Source organism: Stegostoma tigrinum, chromosome 25 (genome assembly GCF_030684315.1).
Source record: "Stegostoma tigrinum isolate sSteTig4 chromosome 25, sSteTig4.hap1, whole genome shotgun sequence".
Taxonomy (NCBI): domain Eukaryota; kingdom Metazoa; phylum Chordata; class Chondrichthyes; order Orectolobiformes; family Stegostomatidae; genus Stegostoma; species Stegostoma tigrinum.
The window spans coordinates 49,430,287-49,454,629 of NC_081378.1; the positions used below are offsets into that span (position 1 = coordinate 49,430,287).

At 45.2% G+C, this 24,343-nt stretch overlaps 1 protein-coding gene across 8 annotated transcripts in view; it reads right to left on the reverse strand.

The window, feature by feature from the left end:
* The window catches only part of eea1 (early endosome antigen 1), a 92,812-nt gene that overhangs the window by 61,357 nt on the left and 7,112 nt on the right, over nucleotides 1-24,343 (reverse strand). For 2 of the 8 annotated variants that reach the window (XM_048553895.2, XM_048553894.2), the window contains exons 2-6: nucleotides 23,417-23,503; nucleotides 20,801-20,929; nucleotides 2,571-2,692; nucleotides 455-509; nucleotides 292-357 (exon numbers count right to left, since the gene is read on the reverse strand). In XM_048553895.2, the coding sequence (XP_048409852.2) occupies nucleotides 292-357; nucleotides 455-509; nucleotides 2,571-2,692; nucleotides 20,801-20,929; nucleotides 23,417-23,503 (459 nt within the window). Of the gene's footprint in view, nucleotides 1-244; nucleotides 265-291; nucleotides 358-454; nucleotides 510-2,570; nucleotides 2,693-20,800; nucleotides 20,930-23,416; nucleotides 23,504-24,343 lie in introns of those variants that run through there. The other 6 variants (XM_048553896.2, XM_048553898.2, XM_048553897.2 and 3 more) reach the window with 6 other exon arrangements.

A 24,343-nucleotide genomic window follows, 5' to 3' on the forward strand; every position in this document is an offset into this window, starting at 1 on the left:
TTGCTGAAGTTTAGGAATAACCTCCTCCTTTCATTATCTATTCTTATTGATTAAGCTAAGGATCCCATGTCATCTCCGAAAAAAAAACTGCTTTCTCAACTTGCCCTCTAACTTTTAAAAGGGTTGTGGATGTATATTCCCGATGTTTGTGTTTTTACACCCTAACTTAAGCATCATAACCAAAGTCAAGCTGCTACTACAAGAAAAAGGTTTACACAGATCAGGTGGTGACCCTGGTACCAACCCAGCTGGTAAGTTATCTCGATGCTTTAAATAAGCAAAAGGAATTACTTCCTTCAGCTGCCCTTGCACTTTATCCAGTTCTTTCTTCAACTCCTGCGAGAACCAACGCTCTTCCTGTGGAGAGAATGGACCAGTGATTGAGAACAGAAACCCCAGTGGCTGCATGCAACTATAGGTGGGGCTGCAGAAATCTGAACATGCACATTCCAACCTTTAAGGAGGCCTGCAGATCTTGTACCTCTTGTTGATGGAGGGAGAGGTCATCTCTGCAAGTGGAAAGGAAACAAAGTAATGAGTCAGAAGGCAAACCTTTCAAATTTCAGTTCACACAATAACGGGAATCAATTCCTGTCCTCTCAAATTGCCCTTGGCTGTAAATCACAATAGGTACTAGTGATAATAAGGGAACACCAGAGGTGTTCAAATCACCCCTCAAATATGGGACTCTTTCTTTCAAAAGAACAATATCTCTGGTGAACACACCATAAATTGTGGATAAAAATGACACATAAGGATAAGGGGGAGCAGGAGATTGGCACCGGGTAACGATGCCCTTTTGGACAAGCCAGTGCAGGCACAATGGGCCAAATGGCCTCTTTCTGCACTGTAACAATAAAACACAGGATGCTCTTGCCAAGTTGACCAGTACAACTCAACCAGTTAAAACTGATCAGTTGGGCTGATGCTTCAGGATAGGGCTGTTCTCCCAGGAGAAGACAGCAAAGATTTGCTAGAACTGTTCAAACTCAGCAGCAGTCTAGACAGAGATAAACTTTTCTCATTGGTAGGAAGGTTGGAAACTATGGGATGTAGAGCTGGATGAACACAGCCTGCTCCAAAGACACTGTTTGGCCTGTTGTGTTCATCCAGCTCTACACCTCGTTATCTCGGATTCTCCAGCATCTGCAGTTCCTACTATCTCTGGGAACTACGGGACACAGACTTAGGGTGAATGGCAAAAGAACTAAAGGCAATAGCAGACTTTGTTTTTAACATACTGAGTGTTTAGGGTGTGGATTATGCTGCTTCAATGTGGCAGAGGCAAATTCAGTTGTGGCTTTCAAATCAGAACAGTAAAATTACACAGGAAAAGGCAGGGGAGTGGGACAAGTCGAACTGCTCTTGCAGTGAGCCAGCAGTCATGATGGGTTAAACAGCCTCCTCCAGTGCTGTGGGACAAGTCAAACTGCTCTTGCAGTGAGCCAGCAGTCATGATGGGTTAAACAGCCCCCTCCTGTGCTGTGGGACAAGTCGAACTGCTCTTGCAGTGAGCCAGCAGTCATGATGGGTTAAACAGCCTCCTCCTGTGCTGTAGCCAAATCAAGATTCTTAGTTGAAATGTGAGCCATTTGAAGCTTGGATCAAAATAATTTACTGTTCACCTCCCACCACCACCCCCCCCCCCCCCAACCCACCTTTGCATGAAAATTATATCTAACTAATGTTCAAACCCACACTAATTTTTCATTAATTCATTCTCCATATTGCAACATTTACACAACTCATTAGCATAAACTTTAGAAAACTATTTTCCAAAAGACACTGCAAGATAGTAAGAATATGTTTCAGGGAAATAAGAGGCTGTAAAAAGTCTCCTTTATTAAAGCTCAACACGATCCACTCAACTTTTTCATGGAGGCACTATGTGTAAATAATTCAATTAGAGAAACATGCTGGCGAGGAGGAATTTGCTGCAGTGTCGAGCCAGCAAATAAACACATTCTCCCTTTCACCCCTCATGGTATTATAAACTGCTGTCTGTTTGAAAATGAAGGGTTGTCTGCCCAGGATGGTCATCCGATCACAATTTTGGTGGAGCTCCTTTCCGAGCTGAAGCCAATTTAATTCTCAAGGTGCTAAACAGCCAACTGACCTGTAGGAAACATTTCAGCCAATTTTCACAAAGCAAGAACCCCGAAACAGTAATGAGATAAATGATCAGGTCTCTTATCTTTAAATAGGTTAAGAAAGTGGGCAACCATTAACGCAGGAAAAATGCAAAGTTGTCTGCTTGGGCATGAAGAATAGAGAAGCAGCACACTATATTTAAATATAGAGGGGGGGTTGGGGGCGGTGGGAAGACAAAGCAAGTGTGTGTGTGAGCGAGTGAGAGACTCTATACTTCTGTAGTACAGAGGGATCAGGACGTACGTGAATCACAACCTCTAGCATGAATTATTAGATATCTAGAGTTTGCCATGTTTGATCAAGGGCACTATCAACTAAGCTGCAGGATAAACCCCAGATGCACATTAACCAAATCCCAGGGGGGGTGGGGGGCAGGAGCAGAAAGCAATTTCCAAAGATTTTTCTCAAAGCAAACAAACCTTCGCGAAGCTGGACCTTCCCTGGGACCAGAATCATTTCCAGGTTCATGAAATGCTTCATAGTGTTTGAAGAGATCTTCTGCTGAAGCATGAGACTTCATACACAGTGGGCAAATAAAACCCTGTCAAAAGGAGAGCAGTCACAGGGATAAAGAGGCTCATTTGTGCGCGCGCGCACACACACCCACTTTAATGTCCGTACTTGAAAGAGGTTCATTGCTGCAAATGGGAAGCAAAGAAATATGACATCTCAAAGCAGAAGCTCACAGCAATGCCAAATAGATCATGCCAAGCTAACAAAGTCACTGGGAAAATAAGACAAAAAATATGATTCCACCATAGTACTAATTGACACAGAAGCTGATTATCAACATTGCAAGTATCTGTTCACAAATAGTCAATAGTGATTCCTGTCAATAACGTATTACAATCAGCTCCGTAATCAAACTTGCTCAGAACAAATCCTCCATGCTCATTAAACACCAATGCGCTCCATTCAAATCCCCCAAATAACCCTCCAAAGCTTTGGCTCTATGTTGGGGGTCCCCTTTACATCTGCAGACCAGACTCAGACTATTTTAACCTATAGTCTACACAGAATGACCAAAGGGCAACCACTCCCATGCCAACACTACCAAGCCAGATTGAGGGCCAGAGGAGAACCCAGTAAGGCCAGTCAAAGCCCACTAACAGAAGTCCTCACTTTTTGAAGTTTTGTGGTTTGCCAGGGGAGGGCAGCAGTAGACCCCACATGGAAACCACAAACCTTTCCTTGGTGAACGCCGTCCTTCCTATACCGGAGTGCCAGCAATCATTCCCCCTCGGTCCCTAGCTGCAGGCCCAAGTTGACCAGACTCTTGCTCCCACTTGCCCACCAGGGTGTAATGCTTCCTGCCAACTAACAGCTGACCGTAGGAATGAGGCCTGAAACTTATAATGGAGGCAGCCAGCGTGCCTGCACAAGGGAAACCGAGTAGGAACAGGAGGGTTACAGACAGGCGGTGACACTAGGTGGAGTGGAAGGACAAATATTGAATATTCGAAGTAGACCCCCTCAACCATGGAAGGTTTTGGGAGGGGGACTGGAAGGAAGATCTTCCTTTTCAGAACGCATAGTGGACCGCTGAGTTCTACAATCAGCCACGTTTCCATTAACACTGTTTAGTGGGCAGTTCTCTCACTTGTTCAAATACATAGCTTGCATTTATAACTGTGCTGTTAACAAAACAATACATCTGAAGGATGTAATAAATACTCTGCTTTATATGGCACTAATTGGTTTCAGTCCCTTGTAACTCTCAAAATTACCTAGTGAGCTGCTTAATCTTCCTGCTGAACTTCAATCTAAAAACAGAGACATTTGAATGAATGACACAGCAGAGCAGAAATATGGAACAATGTACAGAAATCATCTTAACTGCAAAATCTCATACAGTATTTCAATTCAGACTTCTGTTTCTCCATTAATGTGGTAAACAAGGTGCTTCACAGGAGCATTATCCAATACAACACCAGGGCAGTGACAAGTGATCAAAAGATAGGTTTGAAGAAGTGTTTTAAAAGGGGCAAAAAACAGGCAAAGCAGTAGAAGGGTGTAGGGAGGATGTCTTGAGGTACAGCCATCAACAAAAACAGAGAATATGCAAGACCAGAGTGAGACGAGTGATTCGAACACAAGGATGAGTGTTTAAAAATATAATTCAGGCTCTGCTGACAGGATGCCAATGACTTAAAAAAGACACTGCCACCCACATATAGCTGAACTGCTTCGCAATAAGCATCATCCATACCCACCATCAGAAACTAGTCTGGAAGCCAAAACCTGAACACTCAGTCTTCACAACAGACTTGTTCTCTAAAGGCTGGTCAAAACCACAATCATAGCTTTAAACATGTCCTGATGACTCGAGAGGCCCCAGGTACAGTTGATTAACATTTGACCAGCTCATACAAGTATTCCAGAAGGAATAAAATGGAGTAAAACTAGCTTTGGGAGCACACCAACCTATCAGATTTTCAGTCGAAAATCCCCACTTCAGACTCTCATGCTGAAAGCTGTCATGCCCATCCTGCCTGTTTCACTGAGGGAGCCTTTCTTGCTACCAGCTGGTAGCTCTCACTTTTTTTTGGTCAAACATTCCTCTTCAATCCCAGATAACAAAGTGTGGAGCTGGATGAGCACAGCAGGCCAAGCAGCAGCACAGGAGCAGGAAAGCTGACATTTCGGGCCTGGGCCCTTCATGCAGTTCCTATTATCTCTTCTATCCCAACCGAGATTGCAGTAAAGATACCTCTCCACTGGCACATGGAGTTCTCCCTGAGCTAAGGAATGCTGCTTGCTTCACTCTGCCCTCTGACAACAATCATTGCAATTATAAATAAAACCCATCCATTGATCAGAGACTGCCATTTGCCCTTTTGAGGTGGACAGAAAATAATGCCATGGCTCTACTTCAAACAAGACCCAGGCCAACATATGCCTGCCACCAATACCATTAAATCTTATCAGGCAAGTGTTGACTGCTGTCTTTTCTACTCCACGATTAACTAATAAAGTACTTCAGGAAGAAGTGAACGGCAATTAATGCCAGCATATCTTACTGACAAATGGCAAAACATCCCAAGGCTTTCACAGATGCATCAAACAAAATTTGACACCAAGTCACAATGACTATATTTTTTAAATAGATTCATTCACAGGATGAAGGCATCACCAGCTAGACCAGCATTTATTGCCCATCCCTAATTGCCCAGAGCGCAGTTAGGAGTCAACCGCATTACTGTGGGTCTGGAGTCACACGTAGGTCCGACCAGGTAAATTTCCTTCCCTAAAGAACAGTGAACCGGATGGGTTTTTCAATTGACAATGGGTTCGTGATCATGATTAGAGTATTAATTCCAGATATTTATTAAATTCAAATTCCAATATCTACCATGGCAGGATTCAAACCCGGGTCCCGAGAACATTAGAGATAACGGGAACTGCAGATGCTGGAGATTCCAAGATGATAAAATGTGAGGCTGGATGAACACAGCAGGCCAAGCAGCATCTCAGGAGCACAAAAGCTGACGTGGGGGGAGGGGATGAACTGGGCTGGTTTAGGGATGCAGTGGGGGAAGGGGAGATTTTGAAACTGGTGAAGTCCACATTGATACCATATGGCTGCAGGGTTCCCAGGCGGAATATGAGTTGCTGTTCCTGCAACCTTCGGGTGGCATCATTGTGGCAGTGCAGGAGGCCCATGATGGACATGTCCTCCGCTTGGGGAAACCAAGCGGAGGCTTGGGGACCGCTTTGCAGAACACCTCCGCTCAGTTCGCAACAAACAACTGCACCTCCCAGTCGCAAACCATTTCCACTCCCCCTCCCATTCTCTTGATGACATGTCCATCATGGGCCTCCTGCACTGCCACAATGATGCCACCCGAAGGTTGCAGGAACAGCAACTCATATTCCGCCTGGGAACCCTGCAGCCATATGGTATCAATGTGGACTTCACCAGTTTCAAAATCTCCCCTTCCCCCACTGCATCCCTAAACCAGCCCAGTTCATCCCCTCCCCCCACTGCACCACACAACCAGCCCAGCTCTTCCCCCCCACCCACTGCATCCCAAAACCAGTCCAACCTGTCTCTGCCTCCCTAACCGGTTCTTCCTCTCACCCATCCCTTCCTCCCACCCCCAGCCGCACCCCCAGCTACCTACTAACCTCATCCCACCTCCTTGACCTGTCCGTCTTCCCTGGACTGACCTATCCCCTCCCTACCTCCCCACCTACACCCTCTCCACCTATCTTCTTTACTCTCCATCTTCGGTCCGCCTCCCCCTCTCTCCCTATTTATTCCAGTTCCCTCCCCCCATCCCCCTCTCTGATGAAGGGTCTAGGCCCGAAACGTCAGCTTTTGTGCTCCTGAGATGCTGCTTGGCCTGCTGTGTTCATCCAGCCTCACATTTTATCATCCCGAGAACATTACCTGGGTCTCTGGGTTAACAGTCCTGAGATATTACAGCTAGGCCATTTCCTCCCGTAAGAAGAGTGGTGACCCAAAGCTTAGGCAATAAGTTTGAAGGAGCACTTTAAAAAAGGGGGAAGAGGTGGAACATTTCGAGAAGGAATTCCAGAGCTTGGAGCCTCAACAGTCAGGACACAGATGCTCACAATAAAACAAAGCCATGCTTTGGAGATGTGGGGAAAAGCTATTGTTTGAAGACTGCACAGTCACAGGAAATTCCAGCTTGGGATTCCATTCAGATCTTCAATCTCAATGGCATCTCTGCCTTCAAGATATCAGTTGAATTTAGCCCCTTCTGGTGAAATTTCTTGTCTTCCCTGGCTAACTGACCACATTTTAGGAAATCTTCCTACAATCAACCTACCCTGAACAGTTCTGAGCCTTTCAGGTTAATAAATGCCACTTCTTCTAGATATTTCTGAAACAAGACTGATGTCTAACATGGGCTGGATGGCCTGCTTCCACACGGCAGGGATTCTCTGATTCGACTTAAATTCTGCTGTAAGGCACGATGACCTGTGTAGGTTCCTGTTCACTTAGTCTACTGAAGACTGTCACCTGCATTAAACATTTACAGCTGCCTGCTCCTGAAAACACAACGTGAGTTAAACCTCATTTTCTAATACATCCAGAATGCCCGGTGTCCATGAGCACAGATGGAGACACTACAAAAACATCTTCCCATCAAATGCCTTCTCACCAACACTGTCCGCAGGTCTCCTGGCCCCAAGCAAATCACTCCAATGGATGATTATCCCGATTAACATGGGCCCTTCCCAAGGCCTTTGTTTGCTCTGCCATTAGATAACCTGACCGTGTTTCGGTCATTAAAAATCTTCACCACTCTATGATTTTGGTCTCCTTACTCAAAAGGCAGACTTGCATTAGAAGCACTGCTATGAAGGATCACTCGATTGCAGTCTGAGATGACAGGACTATGTAAGGAGGTAAGATTGAACAGGCTGATCCTGTTATCCATTATCATTTAGAAGAATAAAGGATCATCTTAGTGAAAGATCAAAGAGTCAAGGGAACCTGACACAACAGGTGCTGAGAAGGCGTTTCCTTTGTGGAAGTAGGGGGCACAGTTGAAAAATAAGTAGACTAATTCAACTGGACAGAAGAACGTTCCTTCTCTCCAATGGCTGTGATTGTGCAGTGCAGGCCTGGTCATTGAATATTTAAAGGCAGAGTAAGATAGATTCTCGATTAACAGTGAACTCAAAGCCTATGGGGGAAAAGCAGGAAAGTGGAATTGAGACCATAAGCAAACCAGCTGTGATCTTATCAAATGCTGAGGCAGGCTCAGAGGACTGCTCCTAATTTTTAGGTTTGGTAGTTGATAGGCTCTGGTCTTAATATTAACAGCGCCCACTGCCCACAATTCTTTCCTTGCGCAATGGCAGAATCATAGCCTCAATCTCTGCAAGCCTCAAAAAAATACAGAAATGAAAAACAATTTATACAAGCTGCAGGTAAACCTCCACAGTTGTTGCCAATAAATTCAGACCTGCATCTTGCTATCTACATCAAGATCCTTAGATCAATTACTTTCTGACCTCGGAATTCCTGCATATCCTTCACTGTTCATGTCTAAGATAAACCCTTTCTTACATCATAATATCGCGTCTTCCCTTAACAATTCAATGTGTATGAAGTCCAACTTTGGACGAGGCAGGAATACTCGAGAAACTCATTCAACACTAACCTTCCAGTTCTTGGTGTTCAACCAGAAATAGGAGCAATTCTTCTGTTATCACTACACTTTGTCTTACTCAGATAAGTGATTCTCTGTCACAATCATGTACATTGCTTTTCTGAACTCCTCTCTCAAATTCAGAGTATGCCACCTCTTCTTCCTTTTTAGTGAAGACTCATAGTACAGGATGCAACAAGGCCATTGGGATTACAAACAGAATTCACCAATAACTGACCTCCTGTGCATTCCCTTTATGGTGACAAAATAGACTGCCACATGTTCAGTGAAGAAATGAAATTACACAAGATGTTGAATATCACATTGAAGGGGATACCAAGGTACAATGATTCAGACAATGAACAGTGCAACGACACTGACACAACACTTCAAAAGAATACTAACGTTGTCTTCCCTGAAAATAGGTTCAGCCACTCTGCTCTCCTCGGCAGAGTTTGGTTGTGATTTGATTCCATTTGTTTTCCAGAATTCCTATAAACTGGATCTTAGAGGAAAGCATCTGCAGTTTCTTATCACTACAGTCTAGCTATTGGGTGGGGGTGGTAATGCTCAAGAATATTATTGTCAAACATTAAAAGCACATGATTATTGTAGAAAGCAGTCAGCACTGCAATCGACAGGTCAAGTTTCACAACCTCAGAGTTGTTGTCTTAGTGAGTGAACAATGTCACATCTAAGAGTCACATCACAGAAATCCTTAAATGCGCTACGGTAGGCTCATCCAGAAGATTAAGATGCATGGGATCCAGTGACCTGGCCACACGGATTCAGAATTGGTTTGCCCATTGAAGACAGCGGGCAGTGGTGGAAGGGTGTTTTTCAGGCTGGAGGTCAGTGACTAGTGACATTCCACAGGGATCTGTACTGGCGCCTCTGCTGTTTGTGATAAATATAAATGACTCGGATGAAAATGTAGATGGGTGGGTTAGAAAGTTTGCAGACGATACAAAGATCAATGCAGTTGTGGGTAGTGTAGCAAGTTGCCAAAGGATACAGTGGGATATAGCTCAGTTGCAGATACGGGGAGAGAAATGGCAGATGACGTTTAATCTGGGTCAGTGAGAGGCGCTGCACCTTGGGAGACCAAAACCAAATGTCAAGGAAAAGTATAGTTAATGGTAGGACAGTGAACAGCATTGATGTATAAAATGATTCGAGTCCATAGCTCCCTGAAAGTGGCCACACAACTAGATACAGTGATAAAAAAGACATATGGCATGCTTGCCTTTATTGATCAGGAAGCCAAGTACAAGAGTCAGGAAGTCAGGGTGCAGCTTTAAGACTGTGGTTAGGCCACACTTAAGAGTACTGCGTTCAATTCTGGTCGCCACATCACAAGTAGGACGTGGAGGTTTTGGAGAGGATGCAGAAGAGACTTACCGGGATGCTGCCTGGATTAGAGGGTATATGAGCTATAAGGAAACGCTAGAAAATCTCAGGTTGTTTCTTCAAGTGGTTGAGGCTGAGCAGACACTTGATACAAGTGTATGAAATTATGAGATGCATAGATAGGGCTGACAGTCAGAATCTTCTTCCCAGAGTTGAAATGTCCAATACCAGGGAGCACGTATTTAAGCTAATAAGGGGAAAGTTCAATGGAGACACGAGGGGCAAGTTTTTACACGGTGATAGGAGTCTGGAATGCACCGCCAGGGGTGGTGGTAGAAACAGATACAATAAGGGTGTTTAAGGGACTTTTAGATAAGCACGTGAATAAGCTAGGAATGGAGGGATTTCTTCATTTGGCATCGTGTTCAGCGCAACATCATGGGCCGAAGGGCCTGTTCTTGTGTTGCACTGTTCTATGTTCTAGGACTATCCAGTTTTTAATCACAGAACAATTGTCAACAGCAAGTGCACAGTCGATAGATGAGTGATGGCTTTGTTCAAAGACAGAAGTCAGACACCAGGTTATAGCCCAACAGGTTTTCAGGTCTTTGTTCAAAATGAATAACTGAATTAGGGGCTGAAGGAAACGGGCTTTATTAATTGGTAGACTTTTAAAAAGACATTAGTGATAGTTTCTGTTATGATCAGATTGCAGAATTAATCATCCAAGAGTTCACATCTCAAATAAACAGGGTTACTTTACTTAATTCACTTAACATGGAAAAGCCCTGTATCACCTACACATGCCATCAAAAATGACAGCAACCCAAGCAGCAATACACTGAAGTAAGCAGTCTATACAATATGGCAGTCAAGGTGGATGTTAGAATCAGTGGATTTTTACCTGGTCAAATTTTAATCAAAGAAACATGATTTTACTTCAGCTAAGTGGTTGACTCTCAACTGTCCCGTGAGATGGTGCAACACATCAGTTATATCAAACAGCTACTCTGTTAATTCAAGAGACCAGCACACTATCACAATCCATCCAACAAACGCATGAAAACCAAATGCAAGCCTCACTAATGACACCTATCCTGAGTCAGGGAGAAAATAACCTCGCTGTTACCAGCATCAATTGAAGTTAATTACTTTCAGGTGGATGGCATTCAACTAAATGGCTACTTGGACACAAAGTGGCTCAAAGGGTCTTTTGGTTCGGTGCTAGTGTCCCTACCTCTTGGACAGCTGGTCCAAGCTGAGGTCCCAACTGCCCCTGGAGGTGTGTCATTGTGCGACCAAACAGACTGACTAAAAATGTGCTGGAATCCTCTAACGTAGAGTGAGCAGGATGGATTTTAAATAAGCAGCTTCATCATGAACCGGAGACCACCAAAGGCTCAAAGTGTTCTGTCCACATGATGAGGTGGTAAATATAAACAATAGACTGAGGGCAACAGACCAGCATTAAAATGAAACGTACATTACCTATGAGACACATGCACTGTAACAAAGACAGAGAAAAAGAACAATAGATGCTTGACAAAGATTTGGCAAGTGCTATTCTCCTGGTAGGTGGTGAAAGCAGCAGCCAGAAGCACGCCTTACATGGAATGCATGAATTCAGTGTGAAATGTTAACATTGGAAATAGAGCAGGAGTAGGCCATTTGGCCCATCAAGCCTGTGCTATTCAATATGATTATTTTAATCCTCTGGTTCAATGTTATAGTCCTGTCCTCTCCCCAGACCCTTTAGACCAGCCAACATCTCAGAATACAGGCAAGACGAGGACAGGTCTCCTTTCCCTTTCTCGGCTTCGAAACACGGGATGGGGTGGCAACTGGTCACAGACACAATAGTGGAGGAAGGCTTTTCAATTTGTTTGAACATCTTGCTGTGTGGCTCAACCAATTAGTCTGACACCAGGCAATTTACATTGACATGACCTGCCGAATCTGCACAACAAGCTGGGGGGGAAATTTGCTAAGGCTATTCGGGTGGGTTTAAACTAATTCAGCACCAAAATTGTAGTTCGACTATAGGAAAGGTTGAGAGTAGCGTGGTCCAAAATAAAGTTTCAGGGAAGCAAGATGGCACTGGCAAGCAACAAGTTGGATTGAAGTGTGTCTACTTCAATACCAAGAGCGTCCGGAATAAGGTGGGTGAACTTGCAGCATGGGTTGGTACCTGGGACTTCGATGTTGTGGCCATTTTGGAGACATGGATAGAGCAGGGACAGGAATGGTTGTTGCAGGTTCTGGGATTTAGATGTTTCAGTAAGAACAGAGAAGATGGTAAAAGGGGAGAAGGTGTGGCATTGTTGGTCAAGGACAGTGTTACAATTGCAGAAAGGATGTTTGGGGACTCGTCAACTGAGGTAGTACGGGCTGAGGTTAGAAACAGGAAAGGAGGTCACCCTGTTGGGAGTTTCCTAATAGGCCTCCGAATAGTTCCAGAGATGTAGAGGAAAGGATAGCAAAGATGATTCTCAATAGGAGCAAGAGAGACAGGGTAGTTGTCATGGGGGACTTCAACTTTCCAAATATTGACTGGGAACACTATAGTTCGAGTACTATAGATGGGTCAGTTTTTGTCCAGTGTGTGCAGGAGGGCTTCCTGACACAGTATGTAGATAGGCCAACAAGGGGCGTAGCCACATTAGATTTGGTACCGGGTAATGAGCCCAGCCAGGTGTTAGATTTGGAAGTAGGTGAGCACTTTGGTGACAGCGATCACAATTCTGTTATGTTTACTTTAGTGGTGGAAAGGGACAGGTGTATACCACTGGGCAAGAGTTATAGCTGGGGGAAAGGCAATTACAATGAGATTAGGCAAGATTTAGGGAGCATAGGATGGGGAAGGAAACTGCAGGGGATGGGCACATTAGAAATGTGGAGCTTATTCAAGGAAAAGCTCCTGTGTGTCCTAGATAAGTATGTACCTGTCAGGCAGGGAGGAAGCTGTAGAGCGCGGGAGCCGTAGTTTACGAAGGAGGTGGAATCTCTGGTCAAGAGGAAGAAGGTGGCTTAGGATGTTAGGATGAGATGTGAAGGCTCAGTTAGGGCACTTGAGGGCCACGAGGTAGCCAGGAAAGACCTAAAGAAAGAGATCAGAAGAGCCAGGAGGAGACATGAGAAGTTGTTGGCGGATAGGATCAGGGTAAACCCTAAGACTTTCTATAGGTATTTAAGGAAGAAAAGAATGACGAAAGTAAGATTAGGCCCAATCAAAGATAGTAGTGGTAAGTTGTGTGTGGAGTCAGATGAGATAGTGGAAGAGCTAAATGAATATTTTTCAACAGTATTCACTCTAGAAAACGACAATTTTATCAAGGAGAATACTGAGATACAGGCTACTAGACTAGGTGGGATTGAGGTTCACAAGGAGGAGGTATTAGAAATCCTTCAGAGGGTGAAGATAGATAAGTCCCCTGGGCCGGATGGGATTTATCCTCTGGAAAGCCAGGGAGGAGATTGCCGAGCCTTTGGCATTGATCTTTAACTCGTCATTGTCTACAGGAATAGTGCCAGTTGACTGGAGGATAGCAAATGTGGTTGCCCTGTTCAAGAAGGGGAGTAGAGACAACCCTGGTAATTATAGACCAGTGAGCCTTACCTCAGTTGTTGGTAAAGTGTTGGAAAAGGTTATAAGGGATAGGATTTATAATCATCTAGAAAATAATAAATTGATTAGGGATAGTCAGCACGGTTTGGTGAAGGGAAGGTCGTGCCTCACTAACCTTATTGAGTTCTTTGAGAATGTCACCAAACAGGTAGAGGAGAGTAAACCGGTTGATGTGGTGTATATGGATTTCAGCAAGGCGTTCGATAAGGTTCCCCACAAGAGGCTATTGTACAAAATGCAGAGGAATGGAATTGTGGGAGATATAGCAGTTTGGATCAGAAATTGGCTTGCTGAAAGAAGACAGAGGGTGGTAGTTGATGGGAAATGTTCATCCTGGAGACCAGTTACTAGTGGTGTACCGCAAGGGTCGGTGTTGGGTCCACTGCTGTTTGTCATTTTTATAAATGACCTGGATGAGGGCGTAGGAGGATGGGTTAGTAAATTTGCAGACGACACTAAGGTCGGTGGAGTTGTGGATAGTGACGAAGGATGTTGTAGGTTGCAGAGAGACATAGATAAGCTGCAGAGCTGGGCTGAGAGGTGGCAAATGGAGTTTAATGCAGACAAGTGTGAGGTGATGCACTTTGGTAGGAGTAACCGGAAGGCAAAGTACTGGGCTAATGGTAAGATTCTTTGCAGTGTAGATGAGCAGAGAGATCTCGGTGTCCATGTACACAGATCATTGAAAGTTGCCACCCAGGTTGACAGGGCTGTTAAGGCGGCATACAGCGTTTTAGCTTTTATTAATAGAGGGATCGAGTTCCGGAACCAAGAGGTTATGCTGCAGCTGTACAAAACTCTGGTGCGGCCGCACTTGGAGTATCGTGTACGGTTCTGGTTACCCCATTATAAGAAGGATGTGGAAGCTTTGGATAGGGTGCAGAGGAGATTTACTAGGATGTTGCCTGGTATGGAGGGAAGGTCTTACGAGGAAAGGCTGAGGGACTTGAGGCTGTTTTCATTAGAGAGAAGGTGGTTGAGAGGTGACTTAATTGAAACATAAAATAATCAGACGGTTAGATAGGGTGGATAGGGAGAGCCTTTTTCCTAGGATGGTGACGGCGAGCACGAGGGGGCATAGCTTTAAATTGAGGGGTGAAAGATATAGGACAGATGTCAGAGGTGGTTTCTTTACTCAGAGTATTAAGGGAATGGAACGCTTTGCCTGCAACGATAGTAGATTCGCCAACTTTAGGTGCATTTAAGTCGTCACTGGATAAGCATATAGACGTACATGGTGTAGTGTAGGTTAGATGGGCTTGAGATTGGTATGACAGGTCGGCACAACATCGAGGGCCGAAGGGTCTGTTCTATGAGGGGCTGAATGGCCCATGTCTGTTCTATGACTGATTCATGTGCTTCCACTTCCTCCTCACAGCATAACAGGCAGTAAAAACAGAATTTAATCGAAAAATCTAAGCAGCCCATCAGTGAGTAGATGAAAGCCACAACTTAACGGTGCTCCTGAGCTAAGGCTTTTAAGATGTCAGAATATAGCTGACCTATTTAGGTTAAGTGCACATATTCCCTAGTAACTGCTTACATTGCTGTTTCTAGCTCATTGCAAACAGTCATCAACACATGCAGAGGCTGCATTCAATGGCAAACGGACAGTAATATTACCAACAGTCAAAATATCTACCCTAATGTCACTGATAAAATTCAAAACGCCAAAATCAGCTTCTAAAAGCTTAATTAGCCACCTCCGGAGATGTTAATGCACATCATTGAGTTCTCTTCCCTACTGATTCTAAGAGTTGGAAAATACACTAACTCATTGAAATCTTGGGCATCTGACTTAGGGTTTATCCTGTTCTATTAAAAATTGTGCTGCTCAGTGCATGACTCACACGGTCACTAACCCCTTTAAAAATAAAGTGGTCACCACTCAAGACAAAGATGAGGAAACAGGTTTCTCTTCAGTGGGTTGAGAATCTCTGGAATTCCCCTCCTCAAAATGCAGTGGATGCAGAATATTTTTTGAGGCAGGGTGAGATAGATTCTTGGTGACAAAAGGGATGAAAGATTATTGAGAATATACAGGAAGGCAGAGTTAAGGTTAAAATCAGATCAGATCAAGGCATCTTATAAAAAGGCGGAACAGGCTGAAACGGCCAAACGGTCCACTCTTGATCCTCAATTCTATAGCAGGGATTTGGTGGGGGCCGGGGGTGAGGGGGTTGGAATGGGGCAACAATTTGAGTTACTCCATTCCCTAACTCTTAGATAACATAAATTTCTGCTGCCCCAATAAGATTTAGTAGTACAGCTTGTGTATTCAGGTCGCTAACCTCCATCTGACAAAGATTAACACTGGCACTTAGCATTCTATTGGGTGCCAGAAGAAAATAGGAAGCACGGGTAAGAGGGGGAGGCGGACCGAAGATGGAGAGTAAAGAAGATAGGTGGAGAGGGTGTAGGTGGGGAGGTAGGGAGGGGATAGGTCAGTCCAGGGAAGACGGACAGGTCAAGGAGGTGGGATGAGGTTAGTAGGTAGCTGGGGGTGCGGCTTGGGGTGGGAGGAAGGGATGGGTGAGAGGAAGAACCGGTTAGGGAGGCAGAGACAGGTTGGACTGGTTTTGGGATGCAGTGGGTGGGGGGGAAGAGCTGGGCTGGTTGTGTGGTGCAGTGGGGGAGGGGATGAACTGGGCTGGTTTAGGGATGCAGTGGGGGAAGGGGAGATTTTGAAACTGGTGAAGTCCACATTGATACCATATGGCTGCAGGGCTCCCAGGCGGAATATGAGTTGCTGTTCCTGCAACCTTCGGGTGGCATCATTGTGGCAGTGCAGGAGGCCCATGATGGACATGTCATCAAGAGAATGGGAGGGGGAGTGGAAATGGTTTGCGACTGGGAGGTGCAGTTGTTTGTTGCGAACTGAGCGGAGGTGTTCTGCAAAGCGGTCCCCAAGCCTCCGCTTGGTTTCCCCAATGTAGAGGAAGCCGCACCGGGTACAGTGGATGCAGTATACCACATTGGCAGATGTGCAGGTGAACCTCTGCTTAATGTGGAATGTCATCTTGGGGCCTGGGATGGGGGTGAGGGAGGAGGTGTGGGGACAAGTGTAGCATTTCCTGCGGTTGCAGGGGAAGGTGCCGGGTGTGGTGGGGTTGGAGGGCAGTGTGGAGCGAACAAGGGAGTCACGGAGAGAGTGGTCTCTCCGGAAAGCAGACAGGGGAGGGGATGGAAAAATGTCTTGGGTGGTGGGGTCGGATTGTAAATGGCGGAAGTGACGGAGGATAATGCGTTGTATCCGGAGGTTGGTAGGGTGGTGTGTGAGAACGAGGGGGATCCTCTTGGGGCGGTTGTGGCGGGGGTGGGGTGTGAGGGATGTTCGCTCCACACTGCCCTCCAACCCCACCACACCCGGCACCTTCCCCTGCAACCGCAGGAAATGCTACACTTGTCCCCACACCTCCTCCCTCACCCCCATCCCAGGCCCCAAGATGACATTCCACATTAAGCAGAGGTTCACCTGCACATCTGCCAATGTGGTATACTGCATCCACTGTACCCGGTGCGGCTTCCTCTACATTGGGGAAACCAAGCGGAGACTTGGGGACCGCTTTGCAGAACACCTCCGCTCAGTTCGCAACAAACAACTGCACCTCCCAGTCGCAAACCATTTCCACTCCCCCTCCCATTCTCTTGATGACATGTCCATCATGGGCCTCCTGCACTGCCACAATGATGCCACCCGAAGGTTGCAGGAACAGCAACTCATATTCCGCCTGGGAACCCTGCAGCCATATGGTATCAATGTGGACTTCACCAGTTTCAAAATCTCCCCTTCCCCCACTGCATCCCTAAACCAGCCCAGTTCATCCCCTCCCCCCACTGCACCACACAACCAGCCCAGCTCTTCCCCCCACCCACTGCATCCCAAAACCAGTCCAACCTGTCTCTGCCTCCCTAACCGGTTCTTCCTCTCACCCATCCCTTCCTCCCACCCCAAGCCGCACCCCCAGCTACCTACTAACCTCATCCCACCTCCTTGACCTGTCCGTCTTCCCTGGACTGACCTATCCCCTCCCTACCTCCCCACCTACACCCTCTCCACCTATCTTCTTTACTCTCCATCTTCGGTCCGCCTCCCCCTCTCTCCCTATTTATTCCAGTTCCCTCCCCCCATCCCCCTCTCTGATGAAGGGTCTAGGCCCGAAACGTCAGCTTTTGTGCTCCTGAGATGCTGCTTGGCCTGCTGTGTTCATCCAGCCTCACATTTTATTATCTTGGAATCTCCAGCATCTGCAGTTCCCATTATCTCAAGCACGGGTAATACTGCCCTGTTGCACACACATAGTGGGGAGGGGTCAACAAAGCACCCATGAACTGCCCATCAACGTCCCACCTGAAACAAAAGAAACAAACAAAGAAACCTACAGCACAGGAGCAGGCCCTTTGGCCCTCCAAGCCTGCGCTGATCAAGATCCTCTGTCTAACCTGTCATCCATTTTCTAACGGACTGTGTCCATTTGCTCCCTGCCCATCCACGTACCTGTCCAAATATATCTTAAAAGATGCTAACGTGTCTGCGTCTACCACCTCCGCTGGCAACGCGTTCCAGGCACCCACCACCCTCTGTGTAAAGAACTTTCCACACATATCCCCCTTAAACTTTCCTCCTCTCACTTTGAACTCATGACCCCTAGTAATTGAGTCCCCCACTCTGGGAAAAAGCTTTTTGCTATCCACCCTGTCTACACACCTCACGATTTTGTAGACCTCAATCAGGTCCCCCCTCAATCTCCGTCTTTCTAATGAAAATAATCCTAATCTATTCAACCTCTCTTCATAGCTAGCACCCTCCATACCAGGCAACATCCTGGAAAACCTCCTCTGCACCCTCTCCAAAGCATCCACATCCTTTTGGTAATGTGACGACCAGAACCGTACACAGTACTCCAAATGTGGCCGAACCAAAGTCCTATACAACTGCAACATGGCCTGCCAACTCTTGTACTCAATACCCCGCCCAATGAAGGAAAGCATACCACATGCCTTCTTGACCACCCTATTGACCTGCGTTGTCACCTTCAGGGAACAATGGACCCGAACAGCCAGATCTCTCTGTTCAATTTTCCCCAGGACTTTTCCATTGACTGTATAGTTCGCCCTTGACTTTGATCTTCCAAAATGCATCACCTCGCATTTGCCCAGATTGAACTCCATCTGCCATTTATCTGCCCAACTCTCCAGTCGATCTATATTCTGCTGTAATTTCTGACAGTCCCCTTCACTACCAGCTACTCCACCAATCTTAGTGTCATCAGCAAACTTGTTGATCAGACCACCTACACCTTCCTCCAGATCATTTACTTATATCACAAACAACATAGTGATACTGAGAATTTGCTTCTTTTAATGCTTAATACATGGAAACATCAATCATTATAAGAGATGTGCATAATTTTTACCAAGTATTAAGTGGCTTGGAGAAATTGAATGAGTGTTCTAACCGCAATCCCAGCACAGATCCCTGTGGAACACCACTGGTTACAGGTCTCCAATTTCAGAAATTCCCTTCTACTACTACCCTCTGTCTCCTGTTGCCCAGCCAGTATTTTATCCATCTAGCTAGCACACCCTGGACCCCATGTGACTTCACTTTCTCCATCAGCCTGCCACGGGGAACTGTATCAAACGCCTTACTGAAGTCCATGTATATGACACTGGCATCCTGGGATAAAACAGTCCTGCTAAGTGGAAGCAACATTTGATTAAGGCAGGGACAATCAGCAATTACTCAAGACATAGCAACGCAGAAACAGACCATTCTAACTAAATGGTCTCTGCTTATACTCCACACACGTTTCCTTCCATCCCACATCGCAGCCTATCAGAGCATTGTTTTTATTCCTTCATCTCTCATGCATCTTTCTGATTTCCTAACTCTGGTAAAGGAATTTCACCTGAAGTCCATTTTGAGTTTCTTAGTCACCCCATTGCGAATTTTAAAAAAAAAAGTGGACTCCCCACTAATTGAAACTTTCTGTGCATTTGAAGATCTTTGATAGGAAATAATTTTGAGCCGCCTCTTTAATTCATCTCCTAGTCTTTTCTCCTCTCTCCACACCCCCACTGCCAGGGAGAACAGCCTCAAGTTTTTACTGACTGTAGTTCCTGCTCAGTTCTCCATGCCATCTTTGTAAATCTTCTTTACACCTTTTCCAGTGCCTCTGTCAGCAATACAGCATTGCTAACAGTACTACACAAACCCCTAGAAGCCCCAATTGCATTCAACCATTTCTTGCTTAAATATTTCATAAACATGACGACTACAACCATCTATTTAACCTGCTTTCATTTGAAGTAAACAACAGTCACGGGTACCAATAGAGCATGTTAACATTTTAAAATCAATGCACCTGTTTGACAAGAGGGATACAGAGTTTCTCTGCTCACAACAGCAGCACTTTCCAAAGTGACAAAAGGCCATACAATGGAAGAATTTGAGCATTTCCTAAAAAACGCTCAAATTCCCTCTCTAAACCTTCTAATTCTTATAGTCAGACCAGTAAAACAGACAGACATTAGACATTCATGCCGGCGCTGGCTCCTCCAACGAACAATTCAACTAGTGCCACCACCCCATTCTCTCACCACACCTCATCTCCTGGTTATAGACTGTCCCCAAACAGGCTGAATAAGCCTTTCTATCCACTCTACCTATCAGAGAATCCCTACAGCATGGAAATAGGCCATTCCGTCCATTGAGTCCACACCAGCCTTCTAGGTGTAGAGGAAAAGCCTAAGCTTTTCAGTCTGTCCTCCAGTGAGCCTTCCCTGTATCTTTATATAATTCTATGGGCACAATCTGACCGTATACAATGTTCCAGCAGATGCTTAACCAGTGGTTTACAATTACTGCCTTATTTCACTACTTCTGCTTCTAAACCCAAATTACCCAGATACTTTTAAACACCAACCACCTGCCCTGCCATTTTGAACGATGTGCACCTACAGGCAACAAGGTCCCTCTGCTCACTGACACTTGTCACAAACATGCCCATTATAACGTCCCGCCTCTGCATACCTGCACTCAGAGTGTGACATTTCAGAGTTCTCCACTTTGAATACGCCACCAGCCATGCTCCTCCCAGTTCACCATTCTGAAGCCTACAAGCACCCTCATCACTCATTACCATTTAGCACAGTAGAAGGTAGACTAGAGGGACCAATTCTTTCAACTTCCATTTAGCATCCCCCCAGCTGGCTGGTAACACGAGTATCTATGGGCAAGGAAACACTGCACAGTCGGACTCATCATTTGGATGGAGAATTGCAGCATTCTTCCCTTACATCAAGTTTTGAGCCAGTCATGGTCTCATACAGAACTGAAGGGGAGAAATTGAGACAAATGCAATAGAACCACCATGCTGGCAAGAAGCGTACTCTACTAGGCAGGATTAAAAGCCAGCACCCTAATGCTGCGGAAGAAACAAATACAGGATAAGCAGGACGGCTTTCAGGTCAGAAAGGAAACCCGCCACCACTTCACATACCATCAACCACCCAGAGAGAATTCAAACAAAAAGCAACCCACACTAACGGCTGTGTCTGGGTTTAGCTGCTCCTGTATCGCCCTGTCTGTCTCAGTGTGCTCGCTCTGGTCATGGTCAAACAGTTCAGTTGATGTTAGAAACGATTGCATACAGACTGGACAGATGAAGCCCTGGAAAAGGTGTTAACCGCAACTATAATTCTGAAAGTTAACAGTGAGATCAAGCACAACAAATTCGAAAGCCATCTCAACTCCGAAGGTGACACAGGCACACACTCGGATTTTAAAAATTGAGACAGAATTTCAACTGCATTAGGTAAATGGGTAAAACTCAAGTTCACAGGCATAATTTAAATAAAGCTTATAACACGACTAATATCCCTTCTGATTGACTTATGAACAAGCAACATATACAAAACACATTCATACATGCTAAGCCATTTAGCAATGAAATCTGGGAGAATTTTTACACACCAAGGGTAGCTCAAATCTGGAAACCTCTCCTCCAATGGGGGAACAACTGAAAATTCTAAGTCTAGGATTGACAGACATTTTGGCAAGGATGACTCTTGAGGAATTTGGAGTAAAGTTGGGTAAATGGAAAGGAAATACAGGTCAGCCATGTTCTAACAATGGTGGAAGATGCACAAGGAGTGGAATAGTCTCTTCCTTTTGCTACATTCAAGTTGGAGCTGTCAATCTGAGCCATGCTTAGCCAAAGTCACACCCTCAAGAGATAAGGTAAGATAAGAAGTCACCTCAACAGACAGGCATCTGCACAAGGGTCTTCATAGCCAGTTTCTTCGACTAATTCTTCCTGTCCATTTCCTTTAGCTACTGTCATTTTAGAGGTGGAATGTTTGACAACAAAGACCTCCACAATTTCACACAAGTCAATGCACACAGTAGTTGTCATCACCACATTAGTACCTTTGCTGCATTCTTCAGCAGACTGTCCAAACACTGGTGTCCTTCTGGAAGCCAACTCCACAAACATTGACACAAAAACCTCTGCAGTCTACTTCAATGGACGGGAGATTGCTTTTTAGCCATCCAAACATCTCAAGTGCCAAATCTTATTTTCTCAACTCTGAATTGTTCAAGATTCCGTGGGACGAAGAAGAAAACATTCCAAAGCCGCTCAGGCTCTCCTTGAAATGCAACAGCACGAACATTAAGCACTGGCAGGGTATTGTTCAATATGGTGACACACATCCATGGAACTGCGTCACAATTTGAATCTCAGTCAATGCTGACAGGACAGAGCAGTTGCAGTGCAACAAAGAGAAGGAAGTACATCCGCACAGTGGATACCAATACTTCATAATGACAACCTGAGCCCCACACCCAAAGATGCGTGGGTTGAGAATCCGCCTCTTCAGTCTTCGCAGAAGCTCACAACTTAGCTGCTGACAACATGTAACTGTCCGAGCTTTTCCTTCTTCTTGATCTGCATCCCAAGTACAGAATTTCTTGTATCAACTCACGTGAAGACCTCAGGTAGCTTTACCATTTCCTGCTTTGCTTCCTTCAAGCACATTTCGAATCACTTCAGAGTTCATTCTCATTCCCCAAACTTCTTGCTTTTTATTCTGATACTTGTTCTTCACTTTCAAATGCCTGATCCCTACCCAGGTGCAGACTGACATTTCCAACTTCAGGTTTCACAATCAGATTGGTCGTGAATGCAGTATTTCTTTTACACTTACATCTCTCAGTGCTTGTTCGTCAAGCAGAGAAACCTTCATTCTCAAAAAGGTACTGATGAATGGCAACTATTCATTGTCAAGGTTAGTTCCAAAAGCAGAAGGAAAAGCATTTACAATGAGTTACATTATACAATGATCAGAGTGAAAATGCCCTAATTTTCATGGATCAGCAATAATGACGCTAAGTATTTTGCTCAAAGAAATAAAGAACGTTTGTAGGTTCTAGAGCCCAATGAGCCTGTTGCACCATTCAGTGAAATCATGGCTGACCTCTATGTGCTCCACCTAGCCACTTTAGTTCCATTTCTCCATAGCACAATCGAAAATGCATCAATCCAGATTTGAATTTTTCATCATGTCCAGTCTTTTTCTAGGGGAACAGATTCAAGATTACTCTTTTACTGGATCAAAGCCACTGCAGAAAAATCCAATTAAAATAAAACTGGAAGGGGCTATCATGGCACAGTGGTAGTGTCCCTACCTCAGAACCAGGAGGCTTGGGGGATCAAGTCCCAACCACTCCAGACATGTGTAACAACATCTCCTAACAGGGTGATTGAAAATTCTCTAAAATAAGACTGGTGGGGCCACTGCCCAGCACTGACCGTGGCTAACTATCTTCAGGGATATTTAGAAATGGACAGCGAATGTTGGTTGTGCCAGCAACACACACACATCCTACGATGTTCCCTGTAAAGGCTGATGTCCCCTTGTTCAGGATTCTCATACCAGAGCAAATAATTTCCATCCCTCTGCTCTACAAAATCTTTTAATCGCTTTTGAAACACCTTTGTTAGGTTTTTTTCCCTATTGCTGCACTCGACAGAATATATGGTTAGTCTATAGAAGGTGTCCTCAATTTTAACAACATCTATTCAGATCCTTTCTCCTTCTGCTGTATCAGCTGACTTTGGAAGAATGAAGTGCACATATTGTTTCATTTACTAACCTCAGAACCACCTTCATTATTGACTTCCACGGCTGGCGAAGTTGTTACTGAGGTGTCCGGCTCAGAACCCCCAGAGCCAAGAGGTGTCTGTGAGAGAAAGAAAACGTTATCAGGTCAGAACAGGATGAAAATTATCCAGTAAAATAAGTTGCTTCACACTGAACTAACCCAGGAGAGAATCGCAAGAGCCCAACACTATCCCCCTCTCCATTTCCAAATGCTCCATCTCTTGTAAGCTTCCTGGTTCAAGGACAGTCAGGGACAAAAGCTATGCCTCAGGTTCAACCAATCTTGATGTCTGAATGGCAACTCAGCTCAGATACTATATCACATCTTCCAGGGCTAGGCACACCTCCCCTCCACAAACATGACTATAATCCAAAGCCCAGGGTGAAGTAGATCAACTAGAATTCTGGAGCAGAATTCCAACCACCAGCTCTAGTACCATCACCATCAACTCCCGTGGGAATCCACAATGCCCAACCCAACTGTTCTTGGATGACTTACAAAACAAAAACTCCCAATTCTAGTGTCTTTATGACCTTAGAAGCCCCAAAGTGCATTAGAATAACTGAAGAAGTTTTTGAATTAATTTGCAGAGAAGATCCCACAGCAGCACTGTGATAAAACCCAATCATTTGCAGTGATGTTAGGCAGGACACAAGGGAGAACTGGTCTGCTCTTATCTGAAACAGTGTTACATGACCTTTCGCATCCTTCTCAAGGGTAAGATGGGCCCTCCATTTAATATGTCATTTAACATAAAACATTTGACATTGCTGAACTCCCATACCACTGCACTGGACTGACAGCCTGAATTTTCACATAATGCCTACAATGTGGAAGCAGGCTATTCAGCCCATCAGGTCCACACCAACCCTCAGAAGAGCATCCAGACCCAGCATCCCTCTTTCCCCACCTTCCCTG